Source organism: Sander lucioperca, chromosome 3, assembly GCF_008315115.2.
Source record: "Sander lucioperca isolate FBNREF2018 chromosome 3, SLUC_FBN_1.2, whole genome shotgun sequence".
NCBI classification, from domain to species: Eukaryota; Metazoa; Chordata; class Actinopteri; order Perciformes; family Percidae; genus Sander; species Sander lucioperca.
Genome location: NC_050175.1, coordinates 37,842,160 through 37,857,350, shown reverse-complemented (window position 1 = coordinate 37,857,350; position 15,191 = coordinate 37,842,160). Strand labels below are relative to the sequence as shown.

At 41.8% G+C, this 15,191-nt stretch overlaps 1 protein-coding gene across 2 annotated transcripts; it reads right to left on the bottom strand.

Moving 5' to 3' along the window:
• Nucleotides 1–426: 426 nt before the first annotated feature.
• Nucleotides 427–15,190, bottom strand: pex16 (peroxisomal biogenesis factor 16). Of its 2 annotated transcripts, none has more exons than XM_031323494.2 (11): nt 14,889–15,190; nt 13,366–13,401; nt 12,998–13,074; nt 12,594–12,727; nt 12,343–12,443; nt 10,112–10,192; nt 7,881–8,033; nt 7,178–7,250; nt 4,090–4,209; nt 2,458–2,522; nt 427–1,744 (listed from the first exon to the last, which is right to left on the bottom strand). In XM_031323494.2, the coding sequence occupies exons 1-11, from the start codon at nt 15,019–15,021 to the stop codon at nt 1,686–1,688; spliced, it is 1,032 nt and encodes a 343-aa protein (XP_031179354.1). In that variant the 5' UTR covers nt 15,022–15,190; the 3' UTR covers nt 427–1,685. The 2 variants fall into 2 exon arrangements, with proteins under 2 accessions (XP_031179354.1, XP_031179355.1); XM_031323495.2 differs by having other exon boundaries at nt 10,112–10,189.
• Nucleotide 15,191: the final 1 nt, after the last annotated feature.

Here is a 15,191-nt window from a genome sequence, read left to right as displayed (position 1 = left end):
TTGCGCCGGAATTGTCCTTTAATGTCTTGCTGGTTGAATCTGAAGTCTGCCTCGATGTACCTCAACTCTGAAAGGCTTTCTCTTCTCTCGAGGGCTGCGACTAACAATTATTTTCCTTTTCGATTAATCTGTTGATTATTTTCTGAATGAATGGATTAGTTGTTGGGTCTACAAAATGTCAAATGGTGAAAAATGTGGATCAGTGTTCCCAAAAAGCCCAAGATGACGTCCTCAAATGTCTTGTTTTGTCCACAAATCAAAGATATTCAGTTTACTGTCACAGAGGAGAGAAGATACTCACATTTAACAAGCTAAAATCTACCTATTTTCATAAAAAATGACCCTATTAATAATCAAAATAGTTGGCGAATAGTTGACAACTAATCGATTGATCGTTGCAGCTGCACCTCTCTCAGCAGTTTAACCTTTTATTTTGGAAGGATGACTTCTTCAGTTTCTGTTCAGTTTTTAATTATTGGCCAATGAAATATTCCTTCCTAATATTCCTGCCTTTAAAGGTGTTAACCACATCGTAACAGTTGTGCCCATTAAGACAGAAATTATTTGTCTTTGTGAGAAGGAGCCCTTCCTTCTCTGACGCCGTTCAGCTGAAGAAATGTTTTCAGGGCCGACTTATTAAGCATGGCCTGACAGCTTACATGTGTCACACACCCTCTTACCCTTCCCAGACACACACACTACCTTCACCTTTATGTTCCCGGCAGACTTGACATTCAACAAGTTATTGAAAGAACTGTCTCAAGTAGATGAGGTCTGGAAACCTGTTAGTAATTATCTTTAATGGATCCTAGCGTGGCCATGCCTGTGTATGTTCCACCTGTGATAAAACTCTCCAATAAAGTAACAAACGTGAACTGAGAGGATGAAACATTTGACTATTTATTTGTAGGCTACAAAAAAAGAAACCTATTCAGTAAGTTAATAAAGATTCAAAACCTCTGGCTTGTTGTCATTGACTCCAGCTTTCTCAGACACACACACACACTTGCACGGCCTTTAATCGGTTTTTGCCGTCTCACATTATTCATGATTAATCTGTTTCCCACTGGCATTATATAGCTCATTTCTGAATGAAAACTCCAACAAGAACGGGGGAATTTGAAAGCCTACTCGGGTAAATGAGGTGTTGAGATTGTCGTCACTCTAGTTGTGTGATTCAGACGTCGTACAGATTCCTGCCCTGCGGCACCAGTTGTCGGCAAACGAGGCTGCTCATCTTGACAGAATGGAACCGAGCCGAGGGCTTCGAGACAATGGAATGAAATACTGTTGCTCATAAAAATATTTGGCCTCATAATACAAGCTGTCAAAGCAAATACCAAACGCTTCACAGTACAGACAATGTTGTGAATCATGAACAACTCAAAGAATGAAGATCTCCGACACGAGGCAAACACTTCAGTCACACCCGTGTTTCGTAAAGTGAAAAACAAGGTCATAAAACCTGTGGGGGGGGGGGTTTCATTTATTTCTGGAGTAGCCTTCTAAATCAAGACGTTTAGGACAGTTCCGAGTGGTCATCATTTCCACATCATTTTATCTGATTAGTGGGGAATTATAGCAAGCGTCTCTGTCCCTGGGTCCGACCGTCCCTTTCTCAACGTTGCCTTTTTTTTTTTTTTTTGACTTGCAGACGTCAAAGGTGCGAGCACGTCCAGCAGGCTTTATCCCCAGTTGTAGAAGTAGATCTTCTGCCAGGTGGGGAGGTAATCCATCAGAGGGCCTGAACAGACAAACCAGCGCCAATATGTTATGAAATGAAGGATATTTTTCTCCAAACTTTTACTTTGTTCATTGTTTTGTTTTTATGATTGAATTAATAGTTTATTTCAAACTACGTACAAAAGAATAAACCAAAAAAAACAATACACAAAAGTAGTTCACTATGAATATGAGAAAAAGCAAGAATAAGCTAAATAAATACATACTATTATATTAAAGTGCTCATATTATGCTTTTTGGCTTTTCCCCTTTCCTTTATTGTGTTATATATCTTTTTTGTGCACGTTATAGGTTTACAAAGTGCTTCTGACTGGCTAGTAGTCCTTACCTAGGTACTGTCAGGGCACGCCCTCATACTCTGCTTCTGACTGGCTAGTAGTCCTTACCTAGGTACTGTCAGGGCACGCCCTCATACTCTGCTTCTGACTGGCTAGTAGTCCTTACCTAGCTACTGTCAGGGCACGCCCTCATACTCTGCTATACTACAATGACAACAAAACTGTCGGCGCATCCACGTGATACAATCCTTCCGTGATCACCGTGATGAGAATTGTTAAAGCGTGGTATAAGTACTTTTACTTTAGTATTAGATCAGAATACTTCTTCCGCCACTGGTCATGAATGTTGAATGTTGAAGAGAAATACTTCAGGGCGGTTTAAAAAGCTCATTTGTGGAGGTCAGCGTCATGGAGCAGACATGGCGGCGGTACTTACGTGCAACGAGCCCGATTCCTGGGACGTGATCGGCCAGCAGTCGGAGCAGGAAGAGAATCTTCTCCCTGCAGACCAACAAACACAGTTTAAAACACCATGTACCAAACTAAGTTACCACATGATTGTGCTTTTTCTAATATTTGACAAATATTTAAAACTGCGTTGGGCTGACATGTTATAGACTGTGTGGTAGAGCGAGGGAGAAGTGAGAGAGTGACGGCGATTACCTTCAGAGTGAGTAGTGACTCTAGAGTCATTGGGTCCTATCGCAAAGCCCGACTCAAGTGTCTTCAAGCTAGTTTAAGACCGACGCAGTTGTCAGTTTCCCGTCCAGCGCCCACGTCGTTTAAGTAGCAAATGCACCTGCGCCCATCTGTGCGCCCATGGGCGTGCTGGTCTTACAGGGAGGTGTGTTCAGGTGCATTCTGGGAGTATTGATATCTTGAGGCAGTGGGAAGTGATCGCGCCATTGACCAACAAAAACCTGGTCTAAAGCCAATAACGCAGCATTTCATTGTTATTTTAGGAGCAAATTAGTAAAATGCTCCTAGGCTCGTGCACAGCGCGCGCACACTATGCTTGATACACACACAGGGACGCACAGCAGCACACAAACATGCAGAAGATTACAAATAAAAATATTACGGTGCAAATCCTCCATCATAACAGCAATGCTCCAAGGTCCAAACGCGCCTGGCTTTTAAAGGGAATGGGAGATGATCTCTGATTGGTTGATTGCATGTTACGCCCAAAACACCCCTCTGATTAATGAAGACACTAAGTACAACCCTTTAGAACCATGCGCCCGGCACACAGACCCTTTTTTCCGCCGTCAAACTAGCAAAAGGGGATTTGGACACGCCCTAAACACACCTGCACCAGGCGCTTCACCCCGTGCGCTTAGATCGTTAAAATAGGGCCCTAGGTGGGAGAAACAAAGTGTAAGGAAATGAGTCGGGGGAAATGCAACGCTACCAAGCCACGGCCGAGAGACGTGCGTCGCTGCGACGTGTAGTTATAATTTTTCGAGAGGTGCACGTCAGGCTACGGCGTAGGGTCCGGCGTAGGGTCCGGCGTAGGGTCTGGCGTAGATTTTACGCAGAAGTATAAACCAGAGATCTTCAACAGGGGGTCCGGGACTCAGAGTTACTCCAAGAAAATTAAAATATCTTAATATGAATCCAGCATATTGTTTGCAAAATTATTAGCAAAGATGAATCAGCTTCACAATTTGTGAACCCCTCCCCCCCAACGAGGATAGGCTTACTGGCCCATAGGTGAGGTCACTAAGATCCACAGATACAGTTCATCCTAAACATTCACTGTGCCACGTGTTTAACTTTAAAACATGATTTATAAAATCATGCCGACAATTATTATTTTAACAGCTTAGTAGTCTATGCACTAAAAAGGTATGTATAAAGGCCTTAGGCCGCCCTAAACGTTATTGTAGGCCAGTTTAATATGCAACTTAATTTGATACAATAAATGTAGTAGGGGGTCCTGCTCCGTCTCTCTTTTAGTTGAGGGGTCCTTGGCTTAAAAACGTTGAAGACCCCTGGACTAAACAATGAATCGATTAACTGACAATACAATCAGCTGATTTCTGAGGAGACATCCAGACATACTTACTCTGAGTATTTGTCGTAGAAGGGTGAACGCAGAAAGTAGTACAGCAAAAGAAAGGTCCTCCTCCTCATCTCAGCCTTCTCCCATCGATTTTGGAATTTCCTGTCACTGAGCACAGCGAAACTAAAGGAAGGAGGACAAATAACTGGAATGACTTGTCACATTGTGATAGAGGCACTAAAAGAGGATACTAAAATCTGAAGTAAGCGTGATCTTCTTGATCTTTATTCACTCGCCAAGTCTGATAGACATCTTAAAACAAACCTATTAATGAACTATTTAGAAATGCTTTTTTGTTAATCTGTAGAATGAACAGTTTTGTTGACCCAACACACGCAGCGGTAGAAGAAGTATTTAGATCCTTTAGTTCAGTAAAAGTACTAATATCACACTGTAAAAAATACTCTGTTACAAGTAAAAGTCCTGCATGGAAAATGTTACGTAAAAGTATGAAAGTATCATCAGGAAAATGTACTTAAAGTATTAAAAGTAAAAGTACTCAATGCAGAAAAATCCTCACATTTTAGAAAGTGTATATATATATATATATACATATTCAACCAAGATGGTGTAGTGCTAGTCAAATGTTTAGTGTTGCTGCCTGTTCTGCCTTAATAAAAAACCTTATTTATCGATACATGTGTAGAACATCTGTCTCTGACAAGAGAATTCTACAAGCTTTAGCCCACAATGATTTGAGCTCTGTCAGGTATACATCTAGACTGTGGAGACATTGGTGCTCCTGTTTGTATATTACAGGTGAAGGCTGTTGACCTTTTATTAATTTATATGAATTGTACTGTATATTTATTGCTATGTTTGTAAATATTGTCATTTTTAAATGTACTATGGACCTTCCATTTGTGTCCTGAATAAAGTCATTATTATTATTATTATTATTGTTATTATTATATGCATATATTTCTTTATGTATAAATAACTAAACATAATTAGTATTCTACATGTTCGGTTAAAGGCAGTTAAAGACCTAGGCATGGAGTTTGAAATCTAATACTTTTTCATTATGAGTTAATATTGCAAGAGGAAGAGCTTGCATACCTGAACAGTTCTTCCACACATTTGTTTAATTTTGTTTTCCTGTATCATGTTTTCTTGTTGTGCACTCAAGGTACTACCAAGCAAACTAGTGTGGGCTTCTTCATCTTTAGAATGGCTTTTATATGCATTTAATACAAATTAACTCTTCATTTATGTATGTATGATGTTTATGTGTATATATATATATATCAAAATAAACATCATTAGTATTCTACACGTAGTTTAAAATCTAACAATTTATGATTAGATGAATGCGAATTCATCTTAACCCTCATGTTGTCCTCGGGTCCAATTTGACCCGTTTTCAAAATTTCAAAATCCGAAATGTTTTTTTTTTATTTATTTTTTTTTATAAAAATTACCCAAAAAATGAGATGGATTCCATACAATGCTCTTCACCCGTACAATTCATGATCAATACTTTTATTGAATTTTGGATGTTTTATTCAAGTTTTAGCATTTAAAAAAAAATGAAATGGTTTCAAAACTGTATTCTGACTAAACGTTGACTCTTTGAAGTCTCTGATTATCTATCAACATACATTCCTCTAATATTAAGTCTAAATATTTCATAATTTCTGCTTTTTTAACTCAAAAATTAGGTATAATTTCCTACAAATTAAGTTTGTAAGTTTATTTGATTAGGACAATGCACATTAATCAACATTTCTGTAAATGCGCCAGTGTTAGCCAGTCGGCTAATTTTCAACTGTAGTCCTAATTACCTAGTATGCATGTCTTTATGGTGGGAAGAAACCGGAGCACCCGGAGGAAACCCACGCAAACACGGGGAGAACATGCAAACTCCACACAGAAAGGCCCGGAAGGACCTGGATTCGAACCCAGAACCTTCTTGCTGTGAGGCAGAAGTGCTAACCACTGAGCCACCGTGCTGCCTGGATTTTCTTTTTTTTGTCCATGAATTCCAAAAATAAGTGTAAACCTATAGTGGTAGTAACTTGGTGTTAGTGGTGTTTGGTGGTTGGGTAACAAAAGCATCAACATTTTTTTTTAAAAAGCAACAAAAACATAGAAAAAAGCATCAAAAGTGTCGAAGAAAGGGATATAAATGTCAGAAAAAGCCTCAAAAAGGTGTTCATTTTTAATTTTGACCCGGGAGGACAACAAGTGCACGGTCGACGAGAAGACAACACAAGGGTTAAAAGTTCAGTCACACTTTACTTGAAGGTATCTACATAAGAGTGACATGACACTGTCATGAATGTGTCATAAACATTATAAACAAGTCATAAACGTTTATGACATAACACATGTCATTTGGTTTTTGTCATGACAAGTTATGGTTAGGGTTAGGGTTAGGATTAGAGTTGGGGTTAGGGTTAGGGTAACCCCCATTTTCCACTGGTTGGGGAACGTCAGCGGATCTGCTCCGGAACGTCGGCGGAGTCATTATGTTTCCATTAAAGTCAGTGTGTGTATTTCCACTGACTGTAGAACGTCTGCGTCCCGACTCCATCCCAGCTCCGGCGGTTCCAGCCCTCCGGAGCAGATACGCAGAGCTTCTATTTTTGCCGGACGCCGGAGAGCTCCGCAGCAATTCAGCACACGGCAGATAGTGTGGGACAGGAAGTCGAGCACAGAAGCAAAATAAAGCATCTGGTTAATTTTCTAAGTAAAATCCACCGTGCTCACGGCGGATCATATTTCCCTGCACTGCACCTTGAAAACACAGCTCAGAGTAGTTTCCCCTCTACTCCTCTGGATGGAAACTAACTGCTGTTGGTTTTGTGGTTTTATTCTACGTGAATTCACGTGATCTTGTGGGTCCTCGTGACTACAGCTGTCAGTCATGGCCACAGCCGTTACGCGACAAATCCAGACCTGGTGGGTATTGACGGACGGTGGAGCACGCAGCCGATACGCAGTGGAGCCGGTCCACTGCCATTCCGCATTTGGTGGAAATCCAGGGTTAGAGTTAGGGTTCATGTGTTTATGACAGTGTCATGTCACTCTTATGTAGATACCTTCAAGTAAAGTGTTACCAAAAGTTCTTACTTGCACCATCTCCTACCTAGAGAGTTCGAGGACCCCAGAGATGAGCCACGGCTTCCACGAGTGTTTTCCACAGAGTCCAAGGCAGAGTACTGCAGGGGTTTGATTTAAGGAAACAACATAAGACTTCTAATAACTAATACTGTCTTTTTGATGTTGTAACGTTTAGTGTTATGCTTCTAAGATTTTAAATGTTTCTGTGTAAATGGTTGTATGTTGATGGTCAGAAAGACATGCTCTCATTTCTGGGTTAAATGATTGTGTGTTTGGCTTCAGGTAGTTCTACTTTTGTTTTTGTGTAATCTGGTCAAATGTGGACGAGAGCTTCTTCAAGGAATGGTTCAGAATTTCTTTACGTCTGTCTCCATTTTACTCTCACTGCTCGTACAGCACAGGTGTGGCTTTGGGCCCTATTTTAACGAGGTCAGAGTCGAACCTGCGGCCGCTGCGTCGAGGAGTAAACCTCTATATATGGGCGTGTGCTCTACCAGGTGAGATAACCAGGCGCCCAATACGCATCTTCATTTTATACAATATATGTAGTAGGGGGTCCCTGCTCCGTCTCAGTTTCAGTTAAGGGGTCCTTGGCTTAAAAAAACGTTGAAGACTCCTGATTTAGAGGATTGTGCCGCCTTGGCAGAGTTATGTTCTCTTGTGTGCTTTCAAGTTCAATATGTAACTATATAACAGGGTGGAGTGGTGAGAAAACGAGGCAAGGATACAGTGTACAAGTGGCCGTCCGATGTACACGGACTCAGCGAGGGTCTCTTGGAGCCGCAGCTGTGTTGGTTTGCTGTGGAGCTTCTCCTCACTTGAGCTGCTCCTCCTCTTCTTCTGACTCGGCGCTCCCCACAGCCGGGCCTGCAGGCCGGGTGCTGCGCATCGCAGAGACCAGAGGGGTAGTTTACCACAGGGACAGTCAAAAGTCAGTAGGTTTGTCACTCTTTTTGCTTTTCCCGACAAACTGCAACATGAATAAATCAACAAAACAGCTGGGATTTTTTCCCCTCTAGATATCAGCTTATTAAATGTCAATATGTAGTTTCTTCACTCCTCTGTGACAGGAAACTGAATATCTTTGACAAGACAATTGAGGACGTCATCTTGGGCTTTGGGAAACACCGATCCACATTTTTCACAATTTTTCTGACATTTTATAAACCAAACAGCTAAATAAATAATTGACAGATTAATCGACTATGAAAATAATCGGTAGTTGCAGGCAGCCCCTACTCTTTATGCTACAACTGTTGCTGGAGCTTTGACATCTACAGACTATTTTTCCTTTTCCATGCAACTCGGGAGTAGCTGAGGTTTTTCCAGAAATTAAAACTTTGCTCCTACCTTGTTTGGATTTGGCATTTAAATGTTTTAAAGCTGATGGTTATGAAGCCACCTTTTGAGTAAAATGCAGAGGTAAAAGGATAACCTTAATTGTAATGACATTTAAAGGTGCACAATGAGTTCCTGCATGGTCACTTCTGTTGACGATCCAAGTAAATTCAAAACAAAACAGAGCAAGCCCCTCCCCCCACGTTTCCGTAACTGTCATGACTAATGGCTGTTACAGACCAACCAGACGGCCGACCGTTGGCAGGAAAGGCAGTTGGACTGATCAGTCTCCCCGAGATGGTCAAAAAAGTGCCTTTGAACACACCGAAGAGACGAGACGTAATACGTCTCCATAACAGCAGGCGCCGCTAATCTGTATTGTCGCCAAAAAAATGAAAACCGGCAGCTGATTGGACGAAAGCGCCATGTGGGTCTGGCTGCTGCTTCCGGATTTTGGATTTTTCAACCGGCCATTACTGGCGACTCATTTAGAATACGATCTCATATTGTACTAAAATAGCTCACCGAAATATGTTTCTGAAAACATTTTAAGCGAGAAATAGGCCATGATCGACAAAGGTCAGTTTAAAAGATTTTCGTCAGATTTTGAGAGGCATGTCAAGTCGGCGAAAATGAAGGCCGACAGCTCCTCCAACGGACGATTCGTCACCGACCTTGCCAGACTGTCCAACGGCCGATTATTAGCTGCCTTAACTGTCACTAACCCCCACCCCCTCCCCCAACCATCTTGTCAGTGATTGGCTGGAGTGGTTTGTTGTATTTTGGTGCCTATCCTGTGCCTCTGGTGTTTGTTTGACGTATACGACCCCTGTGTTGTCTCCAGAGACCGGGCTTTTTCACGGTGTGTTCAGGGGGCAGGCAGCTAGAGGATCAAGGAGAGAGGCCTACGATTTGAGATAAAAATGAAATTGCGCTGAAACCATGCAGGAACTCATAGTGCACCTTTAAGAAACTGGTATACAAAATATATAATATACAGTATACAGGAACTATTTACAGTTAAATGAGGGGTGGGAAAAATAACATGTTTCAGCTCCTTTTTCGGACAGATTGAACATATTATTTGTAACACTTCATAGATATTGTTTTCAACGCTTTTTTTAAATTCATGGTCAATAAACCTAATAAAATGACATTATACCTAATTTTTGAGTTTGAATAAAAGCAGATATGAATTATTTTGACTAACAGAATAGTTAAGATCAGAGGATGTTGAGGGAATCACAGACTGGTTTATGTCAAAGTTTGGTCAGGATGCTGTTTTGAAACCATTTTTTTTGAAACCACCTTTTTTTCAAATGCCATGAAATTAAATAAAACAACCAAAATTCAATGGAAGTAATCATTAATCTTACCTGCGAAGAACATGGATGCACGGATGTATATGTTGTATGGGTTCCACACAACGTACATGCATGCATCCATCCAAGTTATTTTGGGGCAATTTGGTTGCCGAAACTTAAAACTTTGAAAACGGGTCAAATTTGACCCGAGGACAACACAAGGGTTAATAAGCTCAAACGGCTCTAATTTTCAGGTCATGTGAGTCTCCAAAGCATATTATGATGATACTCTACATCATGATTTCAACTAGTCTTACCGCTGCCTAGTGGCCTAATAACTCGTCCCGACCTCTGCCCCACAAAGCAGGCGTCATCTTGCTGCTCCCTGTTAACGTCTTCTGTGGAGAAGAGGACAGAAACACAGTACAATCTAGTTCACTCCTTATACACGTACACACATCACTTCTCCAATGCAGGAACTAAGAAATAGTGTTTGCATGTGCAGCTTAAAGCAGCAGCATTTGATTTATTTGGCCACTTGGGGGCAGTGGAACGAGCTGTAAACACAACATACATGTAACCTTATACAAGTGTTATGGTAAACTTCTTAGTACACTTGAGGGGGTTCCAGGGGTTTCCCCATGCAGCAAAAAGGAAAATCCTATATTATCACTAAAATCTCATCCATAAGTAACACAATAACAGAATGTATGACTATCTTGGTCATCTTTCTTTTCTTTTTAAGATATTTTTTGGGGCATTTTAGCCTTTAATAGACAGGACAGCTGTAGACGGGAAAGGAGGGAGAGGGGGCTGGGGGACGTGCAGCAAATGGCTGCAGGTCGGACTCGAACCCTGGGCCGCTGCTTCCAGGACTGATCCTCTGCATATGGGCGCCCGCTCTACCAGCTGAGCTACCCAGGCTGAGCTTTTGTGTTGGAAACAGCTGCCTGTTGCACCTGGAAAACAAGGTGGATGACGCAGAGACTGAACCAAAACAGTCAAACTAAAACGAGGAGCTAAAAGAGGCTCCGGAGAAGTGAGGGGAACTGCACAGCCGGGGGATAATTCTCTGTGGATTCATCACTACACGCCACTCCTTTCACATTACAGGTAGTCATTTGATCCGCTGTTAATGTTAAAATATTTACAAGTGCAGCTTTAAATAACCCAACACTCTAATTAGTTGTTACCGGAGACAAAGGTTCACATTTAACATGAAACATTTTGATTTAGTTGTAGTCAGAAGGGACAACTGGGTTGGACTGTTTTGGTCCTGAGTCTTTTCAGGATCAATAAACTGTGTGTATAAAAAAATTACTAAAAGTGTACAGCCATGCTAGCAGCTCTGTGAGGGCGTACTTTGACACAGCGGTGCTTTGAGCTAAATGCTGATGTGTAAAGAGTTTGAATTGTGGATACAGTCCATACGTAACTTCCTCGACTTTTCCTGTTCTTTCTAAAAACAATGTTAGCTCTTTCTAAGATCAAGGACAAAAGGCTTCCTGTTCAAGCTATAGTGCATAGTTTCTGTCGCCCCCGTGAGGAATTCAAAGTAATGACAACAACACTGTCGGCGCGTCCACATGATACAAGACTTCTGTGATCACCCACCCCCCGCGCAGTTGCTAGTAGCCAAGGAGGACACGGAGGATTAAAAAAACATGATGGACTCTTCAGAAGAGCTCATTATCTTCACTCGAGTTTCTGCGTGGAAAGTCACCGGACGCCACAATCTTCTGAACATAGTCATACTGAGAAATACAGAGAGAGTTGTGTGGAGCTGATAGTCTTAATTAGCTTTGTAGCAACTCATTTGACAATGGCTTGAATGTAACGGACGTTCATTAATATCAAAAAGTTACGCACTAAAGCTTTAATATATGTTTATTTATCGCAAGTAATATCGTTATCGCGATATTCAACGTTTATCGCATATTTCCCTCATACCGTGCAGCCCTAGTTCCTATTCCATCGCGTCCACATGATACAAGCCTTCTGTGACCGCGCATCGATCTACCGGTCAGTTTTCGTTCCTACCCTCACCTATGGTCATGAAGGCTGGGTCATGACCGAAAGAACGAGATCCAGGGTACAAGCGGACAAAATGGGTTTCCTCAGGAGGGTGGCTGGCGTCTCCCTTAGAGATAGGGTGAGAAGCTCAGTCATCCGTGAGGAGCTCGGAGTAGAGCCGCTGCTCCTTCGCGTCGAAAGGAGCCAGTTGAGGTGGTTCGGGCATCTGGTAAGGATGCCCCCTGGGCGCCTCCCTAGGGAGGTGTTCCAGGCACGTCCAGCTGGGAGGAGGCCTCGGGGAAGACCCAGGACTAGGTGGAGGGATTATATCTCCAACCTGGCCTGGGAACGCCTCGGGATCCCCCAGTCGGAGCTGGTTAATGTGGCTCGGGAAAGGGAAGTTTGGGGTCCCCTGCTGGAGCTGCTACCCCCGCGACCCGAGACCGGATAAGCGGACGAAGACGGATGGATGGATGGATGGACTAAAGCTTTAGAGGAAGTGATAATAGCGAGTGAGAAAGAGACAATAACTGACCTTCATCGACAAATTCTGCACTTCTGTCGAGGGGGATTATGGGAGGTGAAGTCTGGATGCCGGATTTGTACCACAGAAGAAGGATGAGGCGAAAAATTGCCCTGGAGATCAGTGTGAGAAGGACATTTTGGTAAGTAATTTCAAATAAAGTTAAATTGAGAAACAAAAAAAAGTTGAGGTCATGATTCTGATGTGATCTGTCCGCGTTTTCTTTTGATAAACAACAGGTCACCAGAGGAGGAAAAGCATACTTGAAAATCTGAATGAGTCCAATCACCAGCCAGCGGCCAACGTCCCCCCACAGCTTGCAGGCTCCCATCTCCAGGAAAACCTCCACATGCTCCAACACAGACAGCCAGTTGAGGAGTCTCTGCTGAGAGAGAGACTGAACACACAGCAGGAACACTAGTTACTTTCAGTCTGCAGCAGAGGATTAAAAAAACTGAAAACTATAATACTTCTTAAGATCCTTCTGTTTATTCTTCCAGCTGGTAAAACTGCAGCCAGTTTCTTTACTCTTTGGCCACATCGTTCTCTCCTTTGTGACACATTTTTGGGACAGAAGTTTGTTGAACAAAAAGCATGGATGCAGCAAACACTAATTTCTCTGTGAATGCAGCCTGAGATGATTGGAAATCTATCGGGCAGTGCTCACCACAGGGAAGGCACATCTCCGCCCTTTGCGCAGAATACTGTCGTTGAAGAGCACCAAGAGATTGGAGGCAGAGTACACTGGAAAAGACACAAAGCCACGAACAGAGGGTTTATCTGGTACCGAATCAATCATCAATCTTTGAATTCTTCTTTTTTTGTGGGCCAAAACTATTTAAAATGTAAATACTACATTTAGTGTCTGAATGACTGTTAAAATAGTTATGAGAACATCGATATAACAGCTGGTTACACATTTTGGAAGGGTTGTGGGTAGTGCAATTGCATTTCTGTATTGAAACTTACATTTGAGCCGATACTTATATATCTGTGATAAGCTAACTGGCTTTGAAACGTTGACTTTTTACTTACCTAGCTCAGATATTTCATGGGAATCTGCAAATCGCCCTGAAAAACAAGAGTCATGACATGTTATTATCATCATGCTAAAAACAGAAAAGCAAAAAGAATAAGTAGCTGGTGTCAATGCTTTTCTAGCAGGGCTGTTGTACTTGAGCCGCTTTTCTGTTGTCTCTGACTTTTTGGTATTTGGACTCGGACTTGTCTCGGACTCGGCCGTTGGACTCGCCAAATATTCTAGTTGGTCTCGACCGAGTCCAGCTATAAATGTTTTTATTCTAAAATAACTTCCTCTTTTAAAACAAAACCATTGATGAGGTGCCCTCGTTCAGAAAACAGGTATTAGTTGAATTCAAAATCCATCTAGAACCGGCATCGAGATTGGTCGCCTGGGATACGCCTGGCTGCATCATATACCTCAATCATCAGGCATCAATCCTTTTCATATTTTCATTTTGGCCGCAGACACAATGTCAGCGAGCACTTTGTACTCTGGATTCTTCAGGACAAGTAATAAGTTCAAGAATAGGAACATTTCCATTTTATATTTTAAGTAAATAATATGGCCGAACTTGATTCTATAGTGTGTTATTCTGCACTTGCTTTTTGATTTTCACAAATAATGAAGCAAAATGATCATCTTAAAGTGTTTATCTGTGTTTTTTGCCCCCAACGGCACTAGGATTAGGCACCTTTATAGTTATGGTTAGGGTTAAGGTTAAGGTTAGGTGCCTTGGAGGCAGCGGTCACAGCGCTGCCTGGAAGGAGCCGTTGGGGGCAAAAAACACCATCGAGCTCTTAAAGTAGAAGATGTACTGTCTCTCACATCACATAAATCATGAACAGGTGTGGTCTTGAAGAGGATTATTTTTTTCTGTCTCTGTTATTGACTGTCTCTCATTTGGACTTGGTCTTGACTTGGACTTGAACCTCCTTTGACTCGGTCTCGACTAGTCCTGGTCTTGGACTCAAAGGTCGACTTGACTACAGCCCTGTTTTTCTAGTAGTGTGAAGTTAAAGTGAAACTAATCTGTTGAACAAAGCTAGCTTGGGTTAGAAGTTAGGTTAATCTTCCACTAGAGGTGCAACGACGACTCAATTAATTGATTAGTTGTCAACTATTAAATTAATCGGCAACTATTTTGATAATCGATTGAGTCACTTTTTTATTAAAAAAAAAAAAAAGACTTCTCTAGTTCCAGCTTGTTAAATGTGAATATCTTCTAGTTTCTTCTCTCCTCTGTGACAGTAAACTGAATATCTTTGAGTTGTGGACAAAACAAGACATTTGAGGACGTCATCTTAGGCTTTGGGAAACTGATCCACATTTTTCACCATGTTTTGACATTTTTATAGATCAAACTAATGGATTAATCGAGAAAATAATCGACAGATTAATCGACTATGAAAACAATCGTTAGTTGCAGCCCTAGCTTCCACACAGTGTGGCAGTAATTCTTCGGCATCGTTAATGACTAACATCGTTAATGACTAACATCATTAATGACTAACGCCATTAAGCGTGCTGTACTGACCTGCTATCAGGTAGGAGAGGGTCCGCGCCGTGCTCTCCAGCTGCGCTGTAGCGGCTGGGTTTCTCTTCACGTACTCAGTGTAGCGCTCATAAACACGAGTCAGTTTATCGACGTACTCTTTAATGTTTGACATTTCAGCTTTAACTTACTGTACACTGACAGATACGCTCTTCATTTAGCCGCTGTGTTCACAATATACCTTCTATTTTTGAGGAGTTAGGTAGTTTGGAGTAGTTACAGCCACCTTCTTGCAAAAACAAAACAAACTTCCGCTTTGATGAACCGTCACTCATTAATGTCCCC